This window comes from Myxine glutinosa, chromosome 2, assembly GCF_964187855.1.
Source record: "Myxine glutinosa chromosome 2, kmMyxGlut1.1, whole genome shotgun sequence".
In the NCBI taxonomy this organism is placed as follows: domain Eukaryota; kingdom Metazoa; phylum Chordata; class Myxini; order Myxiniformes; family Myxinidae; genus Myxine; species Myxine glutinosa.
Window position 1 is genome coordinate 1,858,685 of NC_136262.1, and position 23,528 is coordinate 1,882,212.

At 44.8% G+C, this 23,528-nt stretch overlaps 1 protein-coding gene across 1 annotated transcript in view; it reads right to left on the minus strand.

Moving 5' to 3' along the window:
- RELCH (RAB11 binding and LisH domain, coiled-coil and HEAT repeat containing) overlaps window positions 1–23,528 on the minus strand; it is a gene marked incomplete in the record, with an annotated part of 173,775 nt that overhangs the window by 142,495 nt on the left and 7,752 nt on the right. Inside the window, 1 exon segment of the mRNA XM_068108847.2 lies at window positions 18,111–18,185. Within this exon segment, the coding sequence (XP_067964948.2) occupies window positions 18,111–18,185 (75 nt within the window).

The window sequence follows — 23,528 nt, forward strand, 5'->3', positions numbered from 1 at the left end:
ACCACAAGAGAAAAGCGAGGAACAGGCACACGACAGCGAGTATCTGGTTCTGCCAAAGTGCCTGGAAACTGGCAAAACTTTTTGGCTAATGCCGAAAATAAAAAAGAGCTCTTCTCATTCCTGTCAACAAGCATTGTGCAAACACCATTCCAAGATGGCAAACAGGTTTATATCACTTCTGGTGACCAAGTCCTCAATGCAGGGAATGGACCGCCCATGGGACGATGTAATCATGAGGAGGCAGACACTCGTGTCCTGGTACATCTTCTTCATGCCCTCCAATATTCATCACTGGGAATGGTCTATACTGGCGACACAGACGTTGTCGTAATACTTCTGTGTAACTTCCACCACATCAAGGCGGTGAATCCGGAGTCAGATATCTGGATTTCTTTCAAAGCAGGAAAGACAGTCAAAATGATCTCCCTCAACAACATTGCCTCAAGTTTGGGTGTGACAACGTGCAAAGCCTTGGCTCTCTTTCATGCATTCACTGGATCAGACAGCACGTCAGCTTTCAAATTCAAGGGCAAGCGATACTGCTTCAAGCGGAAAGATGAGGTTCCACCCCTCTTGAGTGAGTTTGCGACAATTGCTAGCACCCCGTTTCTTACATCGCCAGAGTTGAGGGAAGTGGTGAGTCACTTTGTTTGCAAAATGTACTCCAACGAACCTATCACTGATGACACCAACGTTGACCTTGTTCGAATGAGGGTTTTCTGTCACAGGACTAGGGATGTGGAAAGAATACCCCCTACAAGTGATGCGCTGGACCAACATCTCAAAAGGAGTGTCTTCCAGGCGAGCATCTGGACTACAGCGCACGAGCCACTGGCACTAGTCCCAAGCCCAAGCAATCATGGATGGATGGAAAAAGATGGCCAACTGGTTCCCATCTGGACCACGTTGCCCCTTGCCAGGGATGTGTTTGATCTAGACGTAAAATGCGCGTGCACAAAACCTTGCTCGTCATGCAAGTGCAAAAAAGCTGACTTGAAGTGCTCACGTTTATGCAAGTGCACATGTCCCAACTAAATGACCATGATGGTTGTGAGAATGAGTAATGATTTTTTAGTTGCACTTACCTAATCAATCAAATATCACTAAGAACAATGAAAATAGAATGTTCGGTTTATATTCATGGTATTTTATAGAATTTACGTTCGTATGTGCTTAATTGTTAACATGCATAATTCTGCTAAATTCTGCTATAACGTTTGTTGTGTAATTTACCATTTCGAGACAAATAAATACTCTGATGTAGTCAGAAATGGTTTTATTGGATTCCTTGACCATGAAAACCTAGGTATAGACACCAAATTCATGTTTCTAGGTTGATTAGTTTCCGAGATATTGTCAGTATTAGATTTTGATGGCGGCCATCTTGGAAAATGGCGGGAATGTATGAAGACTCCATGTGATCTTTGTCCACTCGGACCAAAATTGTTACTTAGACCCTAAGCTTCAAAATGGTACCAAAAATCAAACTTTTTCAAAAACTTGAAGTGACTGATGCCCCAGGCCCCCCCCTAAGAGACCGAACGTGAAATTAGAAAAATAGAGACCGAAAGTAATTGCGAGCGCAATCGAAGAACCGCTGAGACAGAAACAAAGCCTCAAGCCAAGGTCAGACACGGTAGCCTACGAGTACTACACTAGGCCTCAGAATACGTGACACGAACTAACCGACGATTCTGTACACAGGTATGAAAAACCAACACCAAGAATACTATTAAAGACACACCAATAGTTACATACACCGAGAGAAAGATACAGTTTCGACAAAAACACAATTGTGAAAAGTTACTTAACTTCGAAAGCGTGCACGCATGGACAGCTTTGAAGAGACGTGACCTCCAATCTTGCGCATGCGCATGCGCACGTTCACATTATAATTATCAAGGATCCAAAAACAATATGCAATAATCAAACAACGATCATAGAAACGAAGGAATGTACCAATACATTACTTTTTCAGATAATAATTGTATTTGTCTCAACAAAATGTGACTCCATTTTTGCTTTGATGCCAACCTGAAATGCTAATATCAATCACAGGCATGGCAGCGAGCAGATATCGGAAAGAAACATGGACAAATCAAACTTACAATGGCAAGTGATAGCTGTTACATATTTATGTGAATGTATGTGAATTACCATTCAGGTCTTTGCTTATCAATGTGTAGTAGATTAAGGGTTGTTGTGGTTGGAGGGTCAGGAGCCCTTCTGAAAAAGAGACCGGAAACGGAAGAGGAAAAGACACGAGGAAGAAAAGCGAGGAGGAGTCTTCTTCCTCGCCCCGCTCCGACGAAAGGTGGGATCGACCTTGCGCCGCGTGGAAAAGCGGCGTTCCCAAGCCCGTCTGGCGAGAGGAGTTACCGGGACGTGTACCTACCCGGTGGAGACGTCAAGTTGCCGTGGGGCCGTGCACCGACCCCGCGTCTGGCACCGTTCGCGGCACCGTCTACAAAGACGCGTACGGGTCGCACGTTGGGGCATAACACGCGTTGCAAGCGGCGTGGGGCTGTTGCTTGCTTTACAGTACCCGCTTCGCGTGGCCACGAGGGGGCTGCAGCCGTGGTCCCCGGTACGATACCTGCCCGGTGGAAACACGTCCACCCGGGGTTCGTTCAACCGCCCGAGTGCGGCGAAGCCGACCATCATCTTGGTCAGGAGGGGCCCAGAGACATTGTGAGGGACAGAGACCAAAAGGGGGTCGTGAGTACAAAAGGGGACACACATATATAAGATGGCCATCTTAATCATCTAGGGGATTGATTGTGGATTGTGAATTGTTGATGGTGGATTGCTCGGGGAAAATATCCTTGATTGTAGCATTGAACTTGTATGGTATCATTACCCTTGAAATATATCATTGAAACTCAGTTTTCTCTTGGGTGGAATTCATATGGATTGCGTGGCGAAAGCGCATATGTGATACAACTTTCTGGCGAAGTTCCTCTCACGGTCCGGGGGTCACCGAGACCAGGTAGTCACCGAGGGGACCACGTAACAATAGCACCGTATTAAATGGATAAATCAAAGAGGATCCTTATGAAGTTTTTATTTATATGCATACTAGCAAAAGTACCCGGCATTGCCAAGCAACGTAGAGTCACTTTGTGACGAGAACATAAAGAGAGGGCAGGGAGAGAGAAGGGGGAGGGAAAGGGGGAGGGAAAGGGGGAGGGAAGGGGATTGAGTTGGGGAAAGGGAGAGAGGGGGAGATGGGGTGTAAAGGGGGGAGGAGAGAGAGGGGGAAAGGGGATGGGAGGGTAGAGTGGAAGGGGAAGGGGAGGGTAAAGGGTGAGGGGTGTGGGAAGGGGGCAGGGAAGTCGAAGGGGGTGTGGGTGTGGGGGGGGGGGTGGTGGTAGGAGAGGGAAACTTTTATCTATTTCGGTGAAAGTGACGAGTCGTATCATGAAAGCAGATCGCGAAAAAGGGAGAAAATAAAATAATACAACATTTTTAGCAGGCAAGGCACCGCACGACACTGCGAGCCAGAACACATGCTGTTGGGGATGGGTGGGGGGAGGGGACAAGGACCTGCCTCAATGTACTTTTTACTTTTTAAAGGGAGGCAAAAATAAAATAGACTCAATCTGGGAAGGGAGCAGGGGTGTTCCACCACTACATTACTCTGCTCCAGTGTGTCCGTCTGTCTGTCAGTTCATGGGTGTGGCTTCCCCCATTGAGGGAGTGGCTACACCCGTTCTGGGAAGGGCTTCAAAGAGGAATGAGGAGGGAGATGAGAGTGAGAGTAGACAGGAGTGGGGAGGGGAAAGAAGAGTAAGGCATAGAGGGAAGTGAGGGTTGGAGAGGAATGAGGGTTGGAGAGGAGTGAAGGTGGAAGGAGGGTGAAGGGTGAAGAGGCATGAAGGGGAAAGGAGGGTGAAGGGGAAAGGAGAGTGAGGAGTGAAGAGGAGTGAAGAGGGAGAGGGAATTCATCGGATGTCTGTCTGTTTGCGTTTTTTGCAAAGACCGCTGGGCCAACACCACCAGATTTGGCACAAAGAAAGTCTGACTCAGGGATTGTACTAAGGGTATTTTCATCCACCACCTTAGTCTTTAAAGACCATAAAGACCCCGAATACCTTTTTCATACTTGAGAGATGAGATTACATGCTTGAGAGAAGACTTTTTACATGCTTGGGAGATTAGACCCCTTAAGACCCATAACTCCATCAAGACCCTTGAAGACCCTGAACACCATTAAAAACCCTGAATAACCCAAAGACAGCTCTCCCTACAATCCCCTCTCCTCCATCATCTTTCTATACCCCTTCCCTCCACTGTCCTGAATCCGATGCTCCCCCTTCCTCTTCCTCAACGGTGTAGACCTCAAACATCCGGGGCCTTCGCTCAAACTTCACTGATCTCTCCATACAGGTTGCTTTGGGCAAACCAGACTTGATCTGCTTAACAGAAACTTTCCTCCTTCAAGATGTTTCTGATTCCTTAATATCTCTTCCAGGTTACTCCCTCCTCCGGTATAATAGACCTGAGCCTCGTCCTGTAGGTGGGGTTGCCATCTTTATCAAAAACTCTCTTCCTCACTCTCCTTGCACTGCTCTCTCTCCACCTCACCCCCAGGAGTAGCTCTGGCTACGGATTCCCCTTCACTCCCACGTTTTGTTGATATATGTTCTGTACCGTCCTTTGAAACAGTGATGACTCCATTTACATCTCCCTGTCTGACAACATGGACCAACTTCTATCTACCCATCCCAACTCTCTCTTCCTCATATGTGGTGACTTCAACTGTCATCATGCCAGCTGGCTGGGTGTGGGTTCCTCTCTCACCAGCCATGGCACCTCAGCAAAGGACTTCTGCGACTCATTGGGACCGACACAATCTGTCAATTTCCCGACCCGGATCACAGTCAATGGAGTATCGTCTCTTCTAGATTTGGTTTTGACAAACTTCCCTGCAAAGTCTGCTGCTCTTCTTCTGCTCCAATCGGTTCATCAGATCATTTGCTTGTTAACTCCCGGATGCATGGCTCGGGTCCAATGGATCCGGCTGCCCATTGAATGCCCTCGAGCCATGTTGACGTGGGCATTAAAGGGTTAAAGTGGACATCTCTCTGGCCGTTCTCAGAGAGCCACCTCAGCGCCGTCGAGTCTGGCATTTCACCATAGAGGAGATTTCACCATACAGTCTCGGCTGGCTACAATGACAGCAGATGGCACAAAAGGGGGGGGGGGGGGGGGGGGGGAATAAAATAGCACAACATTTTTAGCAGATGAGGCACTGCCCGAGCCACCACACATCACAACAATATAGGAACGAGGGGGTTTTAGTTTGAAGAAGAATAAGACAGAAGCAACAGATTAACCACAATGTTTTCTGAGTTTGAAATTGACAGCTTGAACCAACATGCTGGAACTCCAACATGAGGTTGCCAGACGTTATTTTTACATGTGTATATTCATGTGGAAGTGACAGGTCGTATAATGAAGGCAGATCACACAAAAAGGGGGAAAATAAAATAACACAACAAAGGCGAGTGGGTAATTGTATGTACTTTTTGTATGAATGGGTAAAATAACACCATAAAGGTGCCTTCATGCGTCGATATTTGTACTTTTTACTCTTTTGAATGAATGAATGATCGTTTTAAGGCCATTCTTCCCTGCTGGAGTGGGGGTTTGCCTTGCGGGCCCCATGACGATGATCGTTCCCTGTTTGAAGCAATGTTTTTATGGCCGGTTGCCCTTCCTGACGCCAACCCTTAGTCGCCTCTTACGATGCGCAGGAACACGGTGTACCTATTCTAAATCGGGGTACACACCGGGATCATTCGTCCCAGTGAGCCGGTACTCAATTTGCAGACTTCGGAAGGACGAACAGGCCGAGTCAACCCCCCTGGCGTTAATTCAGCGATCGACCGGGATTCAAACTCAGGATCCTAGGATCCCAAGCCGGCACCCTAACCGCTAAGCCAACACCAGGCTAAAATAAATTTGTGTACACGATAAATAAATGTTTCTAAAAAGGAAATAAATAAAATAGACTCAATCTGAGGGGGGAGCAGGGGTGTTCCATCTAGTGTGATGTTCCATTACCAAGCTGCTTGTAGATTGCTCACCAAACACCTGAAGCACTCCCACAATACTGTTGAGATCCGTGGAGCATCCCCCAATGTCCGAATTAGACAAATGATCACTTTTCAATCGTCAGAATTGCTGCTGAGGTCAACTCCAGAGTTAAAATTTAGAAATACGGTTCAGGTGAAGAGATGATTCTCGATCTTTGTGGGAATAAAATAAAGGCACGAACACTGGCATTTATAAGCATTACGATGGACACAGGAAGACAGCAATTCATAGGTATGAAGATCGGTGATATTAACATTCGTAGATATGAAGCTTTATTGTACAGAAACCGAAAAAACATGCTCTAGTCGGTTTGACGTTCCTATGTACTCAATACCCAACCTAGAAATGTTCTATCCTATGAATTTTTTTCGTTGATTTGTACTCCCATGGGGTCCTAGAACAAATTCAGCTTGGTTGCCCAAATTGCAAGTTTGGGCACCTCTGGTAATTTGCATAAATCCAATATTGCCGCCGGGCGGCATTTTGAAAATCTAGCTTTTAAACCACTTGCCCAATAATGATATGTAATACATCTTTTAGGGGGTTTTGGGGTGTGTAGAATCTATTTATTCTGTTATTTTTTCAATTCAAAGTGAAGATCAGGTGCAAAAGGCCAGGTTAAGTGTCATTTTCGTAAATGCCGAGTGGGTTGCCTGTGGTTTGTTCAATAACTAGTTTCTAGTCCCCAGGACGGATAAAGAAAGATGGTGGATGCACTGAACGAGTTTGCTATCTAAGTTCTGTAAGTTTGGGTGTATCTATCGACATTTATTCACTGTTAAGAGCCATAAAATCTTCAATATACTGAATAACATTCTTGCCAAATCTGACACAATTCTAATATTTCCTTTTTTTCTCTCTTTTTTGTCTTTGACAGGATTCGAGAGGGCTGATGCAGCGCTTCATAATGGGAAGTGCCTCCTCTCAACCTGCAACAGGTCTGGACCACTCAAAACATTCAAGCTTCAAGCAGTCAAGAAAGCTATCGAGTGTGCAATAGAGCGGTACGACGATGAGACCCGTAATAGAATGCAGGCTATTTTTGACTCTCAAGGAGAGCAAGCATCAGTTGAACTACATAAAAACTGTTATTGTTCTTTCACCTCGAAGGATCATATAAAAAAAAAAAACTTGCGGCTAAGAAGAGGAAGGGTGGTCCAATAGACAGTGATGAAGCACCAGTTCCCAGAATAAGAAGGTCACAAGTAATAGAGTTTGATTTTTTTTTTTTTTTTTGTATACAAGATCGAGGCTCGTGAAAGAGCTAACATTAATCACACAAAAAGGCAAACCGACACACAAAACACAAAAAACAAGGGGAGCGGCAGACAAGATGGGGAGAGAGGGGGAAGGACACAAACACAACATTTGAGAGCAGGGACATCGGGAGGACTTGGGGGGAGGTGGGAGAGGTATAAAACATATGAACACTGCAAGGACTCTGGTGTGAATTACCGGGGGTAGAAAAGATCAAGGTTTTGGATGGGGGAAGATAAGAGATGGTGGTGCACAGCTGTTTTAAAGACCTGGAGGGAGGAGTGGGATTGAAGGGAGTGAGGGAGTTTGTTCCAGAGGCGGGAGAAAAGGGGAATGAAAGAGTGAAGGTGAGCAGAGAGCCTAGACTTTGGCAGTTTAACCATCAGAGGGTTGCAGGCAGATCTTGTGCGACCTGAAGGAATATTGGGGGGACAGAGCACAGAGAGAGCTGGGGGAGCAAGGCCGGAGAGGAGTCGGTAGAGGACAGAAAGACCACCTACCTGCCTGCGGTGAGTGAATGAAAGGCCCTCGGAGTTGACTTCATCGCAGGAGATTCCAATGATTCTGAAAGCTTTGGCCTCAACAGCATGAAGCTGAGCTAGGTGTGAGGCAGGAGCACCAGCCCAGAGGGGGGAATAGTACTCCATTGAGCTGTGGATGAAAGCCTTGTATGTGGTGAGGAGCTCAGGTGTGCCAAGGAAGGACTTCGCACGACGGAGGATGCCCAGTCAGCGACTGGCTTTGAAGGCCAGCTTGGAAATGTGGCTTTCCCAAGAAAGATCATGGCAGATAGTGAGACCCAAAAGCTTGAGCGACAGCACTTCTTGGAGATGATTGTTGAGAAAGTAGATGGGAGGGTTTTCCAGTCGGTCCTTTCGGAGAGACATTGTAAGAGTGTGAGATTTGTCAGGATTGAAAGACATGTTCCACTTGTTTGACCAGTCTGTGATTTTGTCCAGGTCTGCAGAGAGTGAGGAGGCTGCAGACTGCCGATCTGAGGGATGAGGAATGGAGCGGCAGATAGTGGCGTCATCAGCAAAGAGATAGACAGGACTTGTAGATCAAAATTTCAAAAAACAATATTTGTTTTCTGGTAAAGCTTGTGTACCTGTAGATCCTAAGCATCCTGATAGGTGGGACAGAGTAGTACAGTGCGAGAGAAAAGGTATCCAAGGTGCTCCACCTTTCAAGGATGTTGCTTTGCAACATTGTGATGATCGTAATGATGTGTGGAGTAGCGAAGTTGCTATACGTTGTCGTGGTGTACATGATTTGCCTGCAGCTGAGGCACAATATCATATTCGCTGTTATGACGAATTCAGGAAAATCCCTGTTTATGTTGACCAGACCTCGATAATCGATGGAGCTATGCAATTGCTTGTTGATGAGATGGATACTAATCGAAAGCTATGTTCCTGGACATCCATTGAACTACATGATAAGTATGTGAATTGTGGTGGCCAGTTGACACGAAAGCAAATGTTTACCAAGCTGGTTACGCATTTAGGTGATAATGCGGCAGTACTTTACATTGAGGGTTGTGCATCCATTGTTGGATTCCGAGAGTATCTAGGTAAAATCATTAACATTTCCAAAGTGGACACTGTGGATGAGGAGGAAGAGGATGCTTTGGTGAGAAAGATCACAACTCAAGCACGTGATATTCCATTCAAGAACAACAGCTATGATCTGGGTGATTTCACGCATACCAAAACAAAGCAGCAAACTAGTAGTACACTGCTTAGGTTTATCTCAAAGCTCGTATCAAGCGGTGAAGTCACAAAAGTGTCACTGAGTCCATCGCAATGCATACAATATTGCATTACCAAAACACGTAACCAAACAACACTCGGGTTGGGTGTCAAACTACACCACAAGTTTTTTTTTTGTTTTTTTTTTGTATACTGAATCGAGGCTCGTGAAAGAGCTAACATTTACTTCACAAACAAATCAACCAGACAAACAAAATATATAAAAAGAGGGAGCGGAAAACAAGATGGGGAGAGAAGGGGAAGCACACAAACACAACATTTGAGAGCAGGGAGATGTGTGGAAGGGAGAGGGCTTGGGGGGAGGAGGCGTGGGAAGGGGGGGAGGGGGGGGAAGCAGTGATCAGAAGCAGAAGTTTGGTAGCAGTGATCTCATTCACATTTTAAATGAACATGGATACACTGTGTCATATGATGAGGTGCTGCGGTTTCGCAAGTCGGCGGCTAAGTACGTTAGTGATAATGCTCCCACGCTGCATCGGATGATGGGGCTTAGTCAGACTAATATTTGGCTGGTATGACAACTTCGACTTGCTGTTGTCGACTCCAAATGGTCGCCGTGAAACGCACGCCATGGCAACAGAATTTCAGATGCACCCAGCTGGGATTATCGAGACTTCCAGCACTCAGCTTGGCACCAGTACACTCACAATCCCTCACCTCACGACCAAGCAGTCAAAGTCTGTGGGCAATAACAGGGCCATTCCACTTATGCACTATACTGGCCCGAAGAAGGTGATGCCCCCTGTTGTGCCTAAACAGAACACCGGGATGAACTTCGCCGACGTGTGTGCTCAACATGCCAGTCTGGAGGCTGCCCAAGAGAAGGACACACAGTGGCTTAATAGCCTGAGTCAGGGGCAAGATGCTATAGAGTGGAATGGCTTCAACAATCAGCTAACCAGGAGCCAGGGCATACTCAAACCAGCAAGCATCTATATGTTTGGTCCTTTGATTGATGCACCACATTCTCACCCAGACACCATCCTCACAACACTCCCGTACATGCAGAAGTCACTGGTTGACATGGGGATGGCATATGTTCATGTTTCCATTGACATGTAGCTGTTTGTAGTAACCAAACAGGTGTGCTGGTACCAGCCCATGCTTTTCCGTAAGGTAATCACCCATCCTGGTGGGATGCATATTATACAGTCCTTCATTAGCTGCATCGCGAAGCTGATGAAAGGTTCGGCGTTGAAAGTGTATGTGGCCGCAGCATATGGAGGGCTGACAGGTATATTCAATGGCAAGTCCTGGGTGAAAGCCATGCGGTCCTTTCAGGGTGTATCAGCAGCGCTCTTGAAGCTGTTTCTATCAATAGGAACAAAGACATTTGAGCAGATAGAGCAGTATCTGGAGACTGCCCGCCTCCATCCCACTGGCCGGCACTGGGTGGACAACTTCCTTCTCCCAACGCTCCTGGTCCACCATTTTGAGCGTGCAGAGAGAGAGGGGGTGATATCTACTTGAAGCAGATAACAATGAAGTGCATAAGTACTTCTTCCTTGCTGGCCATGTCCAGTACGCTCGCTATCTCACCCAGTACCTGCTGGAGATGCGTGTGCTCGATGCCGAGGAGAAGGCAGACATTGTCTGTCGGCACCATGATGGATACTGAAACGCTGTCTCTGCTGACCAGTTTGGCGAACAGACTGCCATCAAGATCGGCAAGGGAGCTCTCAAGGGCATGACTCTTTCTGCTGAGCTAGTTAGTGAGTGGATTGATGCCTTCCCTATCATCGTCCACATATCAGACCGCGTGGACTATATCTACTCTCCTTATACACCGGGGCAATCTGCACAGAAGAAGCACAAAGAGGAGTTGAAGCATCGGCGCATCTTGGATACATATGATAGGGGTCTCACTTATGCAGAGGTGGAGAAGTACCCACACCCATTGGAAGATCACCGTCCTCATCTGTACAATCCTGTCACTGGTCAAATTTCCTCCGCTGATGTGAATGTGGCAGATTCAATTGTGATTGGAGAAGAGATGGAGAGAAAATTCATCGCCAGTCTCCCTGATGGGTTCTACAAAAAGGTCAAGCGCAACAATGAAAGGCCAGTAATAGACCTTGAGAACATTTTTCTCTGGCTATTGATGATTGGTCAGCGGCAGCAGTTGGAGCTTGAACCTCTGTTTGCCTACGAACTGTGTGTAGTACCTTCATCGCTCATCAATGGTTATGGTTGTCTCCGCAAAGGCAACAAGTCGGGTCTGGTCAAACGCCTCGGTGTGCTTGAGATCTTGCCAACTACTCCTGACATTGTTATCGTGGCTGTTTCACAGCTGTTCTACCATATTGTCTGGCCACACGGTGGCAGTCCCTTAGATCTGATTGCATCCATCCAGAGTCGTTTAAGTCAATATCCAGATCGCACTGAGAAGGTCGTTGTCTTCGACAAGTACCAAGATGTCGTTTGTGCCAAGGATCATGAGAGAATGCGGCGAGCTGGTGAAGTTGTCACCGACGATGAGCTCTCCATCACCAGTCCTCTGCCCAAGAGAGATGCAATCCTGAAGAGCAAGAATAACAAACGGAGGCTGGCGAGCGTGTTGTGTAACTTCAATCTAGGAGACAATTCGGCGATGGAGACTCCGAACTATGGTGTGTTCGGCCATGACGAAGCAGACGTCACCATGATCTCCTATGTCCTTGAGGCTGCCAGACGTGGCGGCCATGGCGTGATCCGTGTGCTTAGTGACGACACAGACGTGTTTGTCCGACTGGTCTATTGGGTGCATCGGGCGAAGCTGCAATGCGAGGTGCAGATGGAGCGGTGGGATCGGACAGTGCTGGACATCAAAGCCACCTGTGCTGACCTAGGGCCAAAATGTCTGCAGCTGCTTGGCACGCATGCCCTCAGCGGGTGCGACACATCATATCCATATGCCAAAGGGAAGATCCGTGCACTGAACATCTTGCTTGATGGGGACTTTCCAGGCTTGGCTGATGTCCTGGGTAAGGTGGGCACCACACAGGCAGATATGATGGAAGCAGCAAAACCCTTCTTCGTTGCTCTGTATGGTCAACCGCCAAGAACATCCATGGAATCTGCCCGCTTCACACCCTTCACCAAAAGGAGAAAAGTCCGAAAATCATGGCCCTGCCTCCAACATCTGCCAACCTGTTGCAGCATGTGCTGCGGGCTCATCTGCAGGTCATGTTGTGGAAAGCTGCAGATCACCAAGCCCCACCCGACGAGTCAGCCAATATCACTCGCTTTGGATGGGAGATCCGGGATGGCATACCCGTTCCTGTCATCGCTCAGGGTGACCCAGCTCCACCAGATCTGATTGACGTGATTTTGTGTCAGTGTAGGGCACATGGCAAGAAGTGCAGGACCGAGGCATGTGGCTGTCACAAACAACATCTTTCATGCACGTCATACTGTAACTGCTCTGGTCAAGAGGGATGCTGCAATCCGTACACTAAGAAACGAGATGCTCAGACTGGAGATGAGGTTGATGTCGAGAGGGAGGATGTTCAAGGAGACGATTTTGAAGAGGGTGTGGATCAGGGAGTGAAGGCGATGAGAATATTGACGATGGTATTGTTGATTCTGAAGACAATGAGGTTATTGAGGATGAAGACGATGATGAGTGGGAGAAAAGATGAAGGTTATTAGGTGATACCCGGTATATACTTCATTACGGTTGTAGCATATTGTTTAAAACCACCTTTTATCTGCAGTAATGCCAAGCCTTGTAACATCCTTACAATGACGTTTATGCATAATTACTTAATGCAATAGTTTTCCTCATCATGAAATGTGAGTGGTCAAAGCAATGTGTTAGTTTCAATGTCATCTAAGCGAGGCTAATATCCATAATGATCTTTCAAATATGAATTATTACTACTTTCTCAAAGAAATGTGTCAAATGTTACATGATTATCCATTCCGTGGCATGAACATGAATAAACTATTAAAATGTAATTTTGTTAAACTTTTCATCTGTTGTCCACCGAGAGGTCAAATATGACCTTGACCTGAAATGACCTTCAGCACCTGAACTTGACCTTTAATTGAAAAAATAACAGAATAAATAGATTCGACATACCCCAAAACCCCTTAAAAGAGGTATTTCATATCATTATTGGGCAAGTGGTTTAAAAGTTAGATTTTCAAAATGGCGCCCGGCGGCAAGATTGGATTTATGCTAATTACCAGAATTGCCCAAACTTGCAATTTGGGCAACCAAGCTGAATTTGTTCTAGGACCCCATGGGAGAACAAATCAACAAAAAAAGTTCAGAGGAAAGAACATTTCTAGGTTCAGGAAATATCAAATCGACTACTCTGCTGTTCTTGCACATCCTCTCTGAACTTTTCACCCTGTCATTTGTGCTCGGTCATCTTCCATCTGCTTGTAAATCCACAAACACTACATGACAGAAAAAGGTACAAAAATTGATCCCCTCAACTACAGACCTATCAGCTTACTTCCAATCATCAGCAAGGTCATGGTTGACTTTGCAGTTCATATGATATATCATCATAAACAACAACAACAACAACAACATGCATTTTAAAGGCCATTTTCCCTGCTAGAGCGGGGGTTAGCCTTGCGGTCCCCGTGACAATCTTCTCCATTTTGCCCTATTTTCTGCATCTCTCCTTGTTAACCCCCTTGCCCGCATTTCTTCTTCCAACATCTTTAGCCAAGTCTTTCTCGGTCTTCCCGTCCTCTACTTCCTTCCACATTCATTTCCATCACTCTTCTCAACCAGTCACTTTCATCCTTCCTCAACACATGACCAAACCATCTCAACCTGTTCCTCTTCACAGCATCAATCACGGGCTCTATTCCCATCATCTTTCGCAATTCATCATTTGTCTTCCTCTCTCTCAACGATACTCCGCACATCCACCGAACCAGTCGCATTTCCACCCTTTCCAGCCATCGTTGCTGCTCTACGTTCATTACCCATGTCACGCTCCCATAAATCATAACACTTCTCACACATGCAGCATACACCTTTCCCTTCAGCGTCAACGACACTCCCCTCCTCATCAGCACGCCACTCAGTTCCCGAAACTTCTTCCATTCACATCTCACTCTTGCAACCATTGCCGAGTCTGATCCACCTTCTCCATTCAGCATGTCTCCAAGGTAGCAAAATGTTTTCACACCTTCCAGCTTCACGCAGTCTCCAAGATCCAACTCAACATTTCCTCCATCTGCAGCTCCCTCTGTGCACACCTTACATTTGAATGTAGCTGCCACACTGGTTAATGACCCTCTCAGACCGCTACATTTTTGATGAACCCACTCGGCGCACATTGTACATTGAATGGAGTTCACTCCGACACCCTTCCTGCACACAGCACAGGGCCACTTCCCAGTTCTTTCCACCTCACCACATGCTTTACCACTTGCCATCACCTTCGTCTTTCCTATATTCACCTTCAGACCTTTTGTCTCCGTACATTCCTTCCACTTGTTCATCTTTTCCTTCAATCCATCCATACTTTCCGCAATCAACACCAGATCATCTGCATACAACAACTCCCACGGTAAACCCTCCTTTACGTTCTGAGCCAGCACCTCCATCACAGCTACAAATAGTGGGTTTGGGACTAAGGATTTTGAGGCGAACACAGAGTTGAGGCATTCGGCTTTGTCACATGCGAATACAATGAAAGTTTTGTGTCAATTGCTCAAATGGTTTCGGAGAAAACAAGTTTAAAAGCGAATAAATGTGAAGGAGAGTGAGGAGGAAATAATGTAATTGTTACTACGAGCATCGGTATACCACCCCACTTCAATTGCCGGGCTTCAATTGGTAGGCCCAAATGAAAAGGCTAAATATCAGAAATTGAAGGTTTTTTATTTTAAACGATTTATATAAACATCCGTTAAATCATATCACATGCAAATCATCAAAATCTAAACAGTATTTGTAGAATTTCAATAAAATTTCAATAAAAGTTTGGTCATGCACTCCCACCTTCACCTCAAACTCAGCACTGTTCCCGTCCTTCGTCCTTACAGCCGTGCACGCTCTTTTGTACATTGCCATCACGACTCTGATCAACCATTCCTCCACTCCTAACTTCCTCAATGCCCATGTCAATACTTTGCGTGGAACCCTATCGAATGCTTTCTCCAGATCAACAAACCCAAGAAACAACTTCTTCCTCTTCTCCATGTACTTCTCCTGCAATTGCCTCACAATAAAGAGCGCGTCTGTCGTTCCTCTTCCTGGCATAAATCCAAACTGCATTTCGTCGATCTTCACTTTCTTCCTTATCCTCCTCTCCAACACCCTTTCCAATACCTTCATTCCATGCTCCAATAACTTTATCGCTCGGTACGAGCCACACTCCAGAGGGTCACCTTTCCCTTTGTATAGAGGGACGAGGGTACTCGGTTCCCAATCCACTGGAATGCGGCCTTCTTTCACCACCAGATTACAGATCTCTGTCATTCTCTTCACACCCCAACTTCCTGCTGCCTTCAACATATCTCCCACAACAACTCCCGTCGGCCCTCCCGCTTTTCTACTCTTCATTGCTTTTATCGCTTCCTCAACTTCCTTCTCAGTTATCTTCTCTGCCAGTCCTAAAACTGGGTTACTCTCTATGTTGCCATCCCATTCATTCTCTGTATTCAACAGCATTTCCATATATCTTTTCCATCTTCCTTTAATTCCATCTGGGTCCACAACGATTTGTCCCACTTCATCCTTCAAGCAACTCACCCCCATCACATCACACCTCTCTTTCGCTATCTGCTTTGCAATCCTGAATGTACCGCTCTCTGACCCTCTTCCGAATCCAAGCGTTCTCCGAACATTTTCATACATGCCTCCTGCGCCTTTGCTACCTATTTCTTTACAGCCTTCTTGGGTGCCTTATAACTTTCATGCTCTGCTTTTTCTGCTCCCGTACCCTTCGCCTTCTGCCACTCCTTTAACTTCTTCCTCTTCTCGTCAATCCTCTTTCCAACTTCCTCATCATATCATCATGAAATATCATCATGTCATCATCGCAATTGATATGAAATCATTCCTTTTCTCGAACAACCTCATCTCAGATAACAGATTTGTTTTCAGACCAGGTCACCATCTTGGACATGCTGCTTCTACTCACCGAACAATGGATGGAGGCCCTCAATGTCGGACATGAGATCAGGGACGTCTCTCTGGACATACCTTATGCTTTTGTTAGTCAGGCACCATGCCTTCTCTCCAATCTCTCTATGGAACCAAGGCAAACTCCACACATGTCTTACTGACTTCCTCTATTCATAGACAACGTCTACCACTCAACAGAATCCTTGTATCTCATCTCCCTGTCAAGGCTGGAGTACCACAAGGCAGTGTTGTCTGCCCAGTGGGTTTTTTTTATTTTATACAAGATCGAGGCTCGTGTAAGAGCTAACATTAATCACAAAAATAAAAGACAGACACATAAAACACACAATAAAGGGAGCAGGAGACAAGATGGGGAGAGAGAGGAAAGCACATAAGCACAACAGCAGAGAACAGGGACATCGGGAGATCTGTGGGAGGGACAGGGCTTGGGGGGGGGGGGGCGAATTGGGAAGGGGGAATGATTTCAGTGATTCCTCATCTTCATCAATTATCTCCCTGAATCAATGGAAAAACCCCTTTATCCATTTGCTGATGACTCCACCCTCTGCAGTGACATACCTCATCCTTCAGACAGGCAGACAATATCATCTTGCCTCTCTTCAGACCTTGAAAAAAAAACACAAGGTGGCCAAATACTTGAAATATGTCTTTCAATCCTGACAAATCTCACCTGATGTCCCTCTCCGAAAGGACCACCTGGCAAACCCTCCTCTCCACTTTCTTAACAATTATCTTGAGGGAGATATAAAAGGCAGTTGGTGGACTGTTGGACCATGTACATGCGGACGGAACAGATGTATTTACTGGTGCAAACAAACAGAGACTTTTAGACGAGAAGATATTTAGTGATTGTAACTGTTCATTTTAACGTGTAACTTGTTTTATTGGTGGAGGGTTACGAGAACACTCATGTTGAACCGAGATGAAAAACTGGTACTTTTGTATGCACATTTTCAGGGACCGGTTCTCGGGTTTGGTGCGGGCACGGGACCGATTGTAGCAGAAAAGGCCGTCAAAATGAAGGGCGACAGACACTTGCGTATTTTCACTCTATCCAGCAATGAAAACTCGTGCTAAAACCGAAAGTTTGAACAACAACTTTAGTGTATTTCACTGGTGTGTTCAGCAAAATAAAATGGCGTCAACATAACGTGTTGGAGTTCTGGTGTGTGGTATGTTGGGCCGATGGGCATGGCCGAGACGGACGTACCCTCGCCTCTCCCGTCCAGCCAGGGTTCGAATCCCGACCCAGCTATAAACGGTCACCCAGTGTTTCTCAAGCAGGTGATTGATCAAGGTGTCCCACCGGATGGACGTGAAACGGACGTCCCATGGATGAGCAATTTGTCGAATAAATGAAGGATTTTGAACACAGTTTCGCTTTTAGCTTTTCAACACCAAATAGTGAGAAATACACAAGAGGTTTCCTTCATGTGGGTAATTCAAATCAAGGCATGAGCAATTTGCTCCATTTTTGTAGTTATTGCTGTTGTTGTTGTTGTTGTTGTTGTTCCGAAGATGGCATCTGTTGAGGTAATGTGTGTGTGTGAAGTCAACTGTGTATTTTGTTGATAAATTGCTCCACTCACCACTAATCCTCCCCAGAGGAAATCACATTTTGCACCATTATACTGTACATCACAATAATGCATACGTGTGTGTGTATTGGAACCCTCTTTGGTGTGTCGAGGTTTGTGTGCACCTCATTTTGACTGGGGTTTCTACTCGCTTGAAAAGAATCAACTTTCATATTGTCATTTTTCACTCTAATACGAGTCGATGTAATGATTTCTTCACTGTAATAAGCTATTAATCAAGAATACATTAAGAGAATCAAATGACATATAAATAAATAAATAAATAAATCATAAGAGCACCTGTTGTTTGGGAAGTGAGGTTGGCACGGAGCGCCTGAATGGTATCCTGGGCCTTCCGAAGTTCAAACTCCAAAACTTGAAGTTTCCCATTCATGGAGTGGGGAGAAAGAGATTCGAAAATGCTCCAAACATTCTTAAAATAAAAGTTACAATCGCACCCACATGTATGAGAACCGGTAACATGCAGGAAATTTTCGAAAAGGTTTGTTGTTATAAACAAAACATGAACAAAACCCAACTTTATATTCTTCACAAATCCGCCAATTCACATATCATGTACACAAACAGCTAATTCATATATCATGCACACAAACAGCTAATTCATATATCATGTACACAAACAGCTAATTCATATATCATGCACACAAACAACTAATTCATATATCATGCACACAAACAGCTAACTCATAAATCATGCACACAAACAGCTAATTCATATATCATGTACACAAACAACTCATTCATATATCATGCACACAAACAGCTAATTCATATATCATGTACACAAACAGCTAATTCATATATCATGTACACAAACAGCTAATTCATATATCATGAACACAAACAACTAATTCATATATCATGTACACAAACAGCTAATTCATATATCATGTACACAAACAACTAATTCATATATCATGTTCACAAACTAATTCATATATCATGCACACAAACAGCTAATTCATATATCATGCACACAAACAGCTAATTCATATATCATGTACAACAACAACACAACAACAACAACATGCATTTTAAGGCCATGTTCCCTGCTAGAGCGGGGGTTAGCCTTGCGGTCCCCATGACAATCTTCTCCATTTTGCCCTATTTTCTGCATCTCTCCTTGTTAACCCCCTTGCCCGCATTTCTTCTTCCACCATCTTTAGCCAAGTCTTTCTCGGTCTTCCCCGTCCTCTACTTCCTTCTACATTAACTTCCATCACTCTTCTCAACCAGTCACTTTCATCCTTCCTCAATACATGACCAAACCATCTCAACCTGTTCCTCTTCACAGCATCAATCACAGGCAATATTCCCATCATCTTTCGCAATTCATCATTTGTCTTCCTCTCTCTCAACGATACTCCGCACATCCATCGAACCATTCGCATTTCCACCCTTTCCAGCCTTCGTTGCTGCTCTACGTTCATTACCCATGTCTCGCTCCCATAAATCATAACACTTCTCACACATGCAGCATACACCTTTCCCTTCAGCTTAAGCGACACTCTCCTCCTCATCAGCACGCCACTCAGTTCCCGAAACTTCTTCCATGCACATCTCACTCGAGCAACCGTTGCCGAGTCTGATCCACCTTCTCCATTCAGCATGTCTCCGAGGTAGCAAAATGTTTTCACACCTTCCAGCTTCACGCCGTCTCCAAGATCCAACTCAACATTTCCTCCATCTGCAGCTCCCTCTGTGCACACCTTACATTTGAATGTAGCTGCCACACTGGTTAATGACCCTCTCAGACCACTACATTTTTGATGAACCCACTCAGCACACATTGTACATTGAATGGAGTTCACTCCGACACCCTTCCTGCACACAGCACACGGCCACTTCCCAGTTCTTTCCACCTCACCACATGCTTTACCACTTGCCATCACCTTTGTCTTTCCGATATTCACCTTCAGACCTTTTGTCTCCATACATTCCTTCCACTTGTTCATCTTTTCCTTCAGTCCATCCATACTTTCCGCAATCAACACCAGATCATCTGCATACAACAACTCCCACGGTAAACCCTCCTTTACGGTCTGAGCCAGCACCTCCATCACAGCTACAAATAGTAGTGGACTTGGTACCGACCCCTGATGCACTCCCACCTTCACCTCAAACTCACCACTGTTCCCGTCCTTCGTACTTACAGCTGTGCGTGCTCTTTTGTACATTGCCATCACTACTCTGATCAACCATTCCTCCACTCCTAACTTCCTCAATGCCCATGTCAATACTTTGCGTGGAACCCTATCGAATGCTTTCTCCAGATCAACAAACCCAAAAAACAACTTCTTCCTCTTATCCATGTACTTCTCCTGCAACTGCCTCACAATGAAAAGCGCATCTGTCGTTCCTCTTCCTGGCATAAATCCAAACTGCATTTCGTCGATCTTCACTTTCTTCCTTATCCTCCTCTCCAACACCCTTTCCAATACCTTCATTCCATGCTCCAATAACTTTATCGCTCGGTACGAGCCACACTCCAGAGGGTCACCTTTCCCCTTGTATAGAGGGACGAGGGTACTCAGTTCCCAATCCACTGGAATGCGGCCTTCTTTCACCACCAGATTACAGATCTCTGTCATTCTCTTCACACCCCAACTTCCTGCTGCCTTCAACATATCTCCCACAACTCCCGTCGGCCCTCCCGCTTTTCCACTCTTCATTGCTTTTATCGCTTCCTCAACTTCCTTCTCAGTTATCTTCTCTGCCGGTCCTAAAACTGGGTTACTCTCTATGTTGCCATCCCATTCATTCTCTGTATTCAACAGCATTTCCATATATCTTTTCCATCTTCCTTTAATTCCATCTGGGTCGACAACGATTTGTCCCACTTCATCCTTCAAGCAACTCACCCCCATCACATCACACCTCTCTTTCGCTATCTGCTTTGCAATCCTGAATACTGCTTTCTGACCCTCTTCCGAATCCAAGCGTTCTCCGAACATTTTCCTACATGCCTCCTGCGCCTTTGCTACCTCTTTCTTTGCAGCCTTCCTGGCTGCCTTATAACTTTCATGCTCTGCTGTTTCTGCTCCCGTACCCTTTGCCTTCTGCCACTCTTTGAACTTCTTCCTCTTCTCGTCAATCCTCTTTCCAACCTCAACATCCCACCACCATGTTTCCGAGTGCCTCGGTGGTCCTTTTGTCCATCCACATACCTCACCAACAGCTCCCAACAGACTAGCTTTCATTGACATCCAACCACTTTCAAGCTCAACCACATCATCCTCTACCCTACTCAGCCTCTCTTTTAATGCCTCCCTTACTGTCACCTCTTTCAACCTCCACACCTTCATTCTCGGTTGGTACTTCACCCGCCGAGCTCTCCTCGCACCTTTCACCCTTATGTCGCAGACAACCAAGTGGTGCTGTGAAACAGCCTCCTCCCCCGGGATCACCTTTGTGTCCCAGAGGTGCCCCCTATCTCGCCGACGCACCATCAGGTAGTCAACGGTTGTCGTCGACCCACCTGACGTGTATGTAACAAGCTTATTGTCCTCTTTCTGGAACTGAGTACTACAAATCAACAAATCAGCTCCATCAGCAAACTCCAAAATCCTTTCACCTTCTCCATTTCTCACACCATATCCGTAACCCCCATGAACTCCCTCAAAACCATCCATACTCCTTCCCACATGTCCATTCAGGTCTCCTCCCACCACAACAACTTCCTCATCTTTCATGTTTTCCATCAGCTTCTCTATCGCACACCAGAACTTGTCCTTCTCTTCACCGCTTCGACCAACCTGCGGAGCATATCCCGAGATGACGTTCACCAAGAGCTTTCCAATCATCATTTTCACCATCATCAACCTATCACTCACTCTAGTCACACTCACCACACTGTCTACAAACTCCTCAGAAAACAGGACACCAACACCATTCACGCCCTCCGGGCACCCTTGCCACACAAACTTGTATTTCTGTCCCTGCCTACCCTTCACCATTCTCACACCACTTCCCTTCCATCTCGTCTCTTGCACACAACATATGTCCACTCTTCTTCTGACCAATACTTCCACCACTTCTCCTGATCTCCCTGTCATTGTCCCCACATTCCATGTCCCAAACCTCAGAAACTGATCTCCACTTGGGGCTGCACCCTGCCCATATGTACTTGTGATTGTCATGGTTCTCTTTGTCATATATCATGTCATATATCATGTCATATATCATGCACACAAACAGCTAATTCATATATCATGTACACAAACAACTAATTCATATATCATGTACACAAAAAACTAATTCATATATCATGCACACAAACAGCTAATTCATACATCATGTACACAAACAGCTAATTCATATATCATGCACACAAACAGCTAATTCATATATCATGCACACAAACAGCTAATTCATACATCATGTACACAAACAGCTAATTCATATATCATGTACACAAACATCTAATTCATATATCATGCACACAAACAGCTAATTCATATATCATGCACACAAACAGCTAATTCATACATCATGTACACAAACAGCTAATTCATATATCATGCACACAAACAGCTAATTCATATATCATGCACACAAACAGCTAATTCATACATCATGTACACAAACAGCTAATTCATACATCATGTAGACAAACAGCTAATTCATATATCATGTACACAAACAGCTAATTCATACATCATGTAGACAAACAGCTAATTCATATATCATGCACACAAACAGCTAATTCATATATCATGCACACAAACAGCTCATTCATACATCATGTAGACAAACAGCTAATTCATACATCATGTACACAAACAGCTAATTCATACATCATGTAGACAAACAGCTAATTCATACATCATGTAGACAAACAGCTAATTCATATATCATGCACACAAACAGCTAATTCATATATCATGCACACAAACAGCTCATTCATATATATTATGCACACAAACAGCTAATTCATATATCATGTACACAAACAACTAATTCATATATCATGCACACAAACAGCTAATTCATATATCATGCACACAAACAGCTAATTCATATATCATGCACACAAACAGCTAATTCATATATCATGTACACAAACAGCTAATTCATATATCATGCACACAAACAGCTAATTCATATATCATGTACACAAACAACTAATTCATATATCATGCACACAAACAGCTAATTCATATTTCATGAACACAAACAGCTAATTCATATATCATGTACACAAACAGCTAATTCATATATCATGTACACAAACAGCCAATTTTTTTTTTTTTTTTGTATGTTGCCAATACAAACAGCCAATTCATACATCATGTACACAAACAGCCAATTCATATACCATGTACACAAACAACCCATTCATATATCATGTACACAAACAGCCAATTCATATATCATGTACACAAACAACTAATTCATATATCATGTACACAAACAGCTAATTCATATATCATGTACACAAACAGCCAATTCATGTATCATGTACACAAACAGCCAATTCATACATCATGTACACAAACAGCTAATTCATATATCATGTACACAAACAGCTAATTCATATATCATGTACACAAACAGCTAATTCATATATCATGTACACAAACAGCTAATTCATATATCATGTACACAAACAGCTAATTCATATATCATGTACACAAACAGTCAATACACATATCATGTACACAAACAGCTAATTCATATATCATGTACACAAACAGC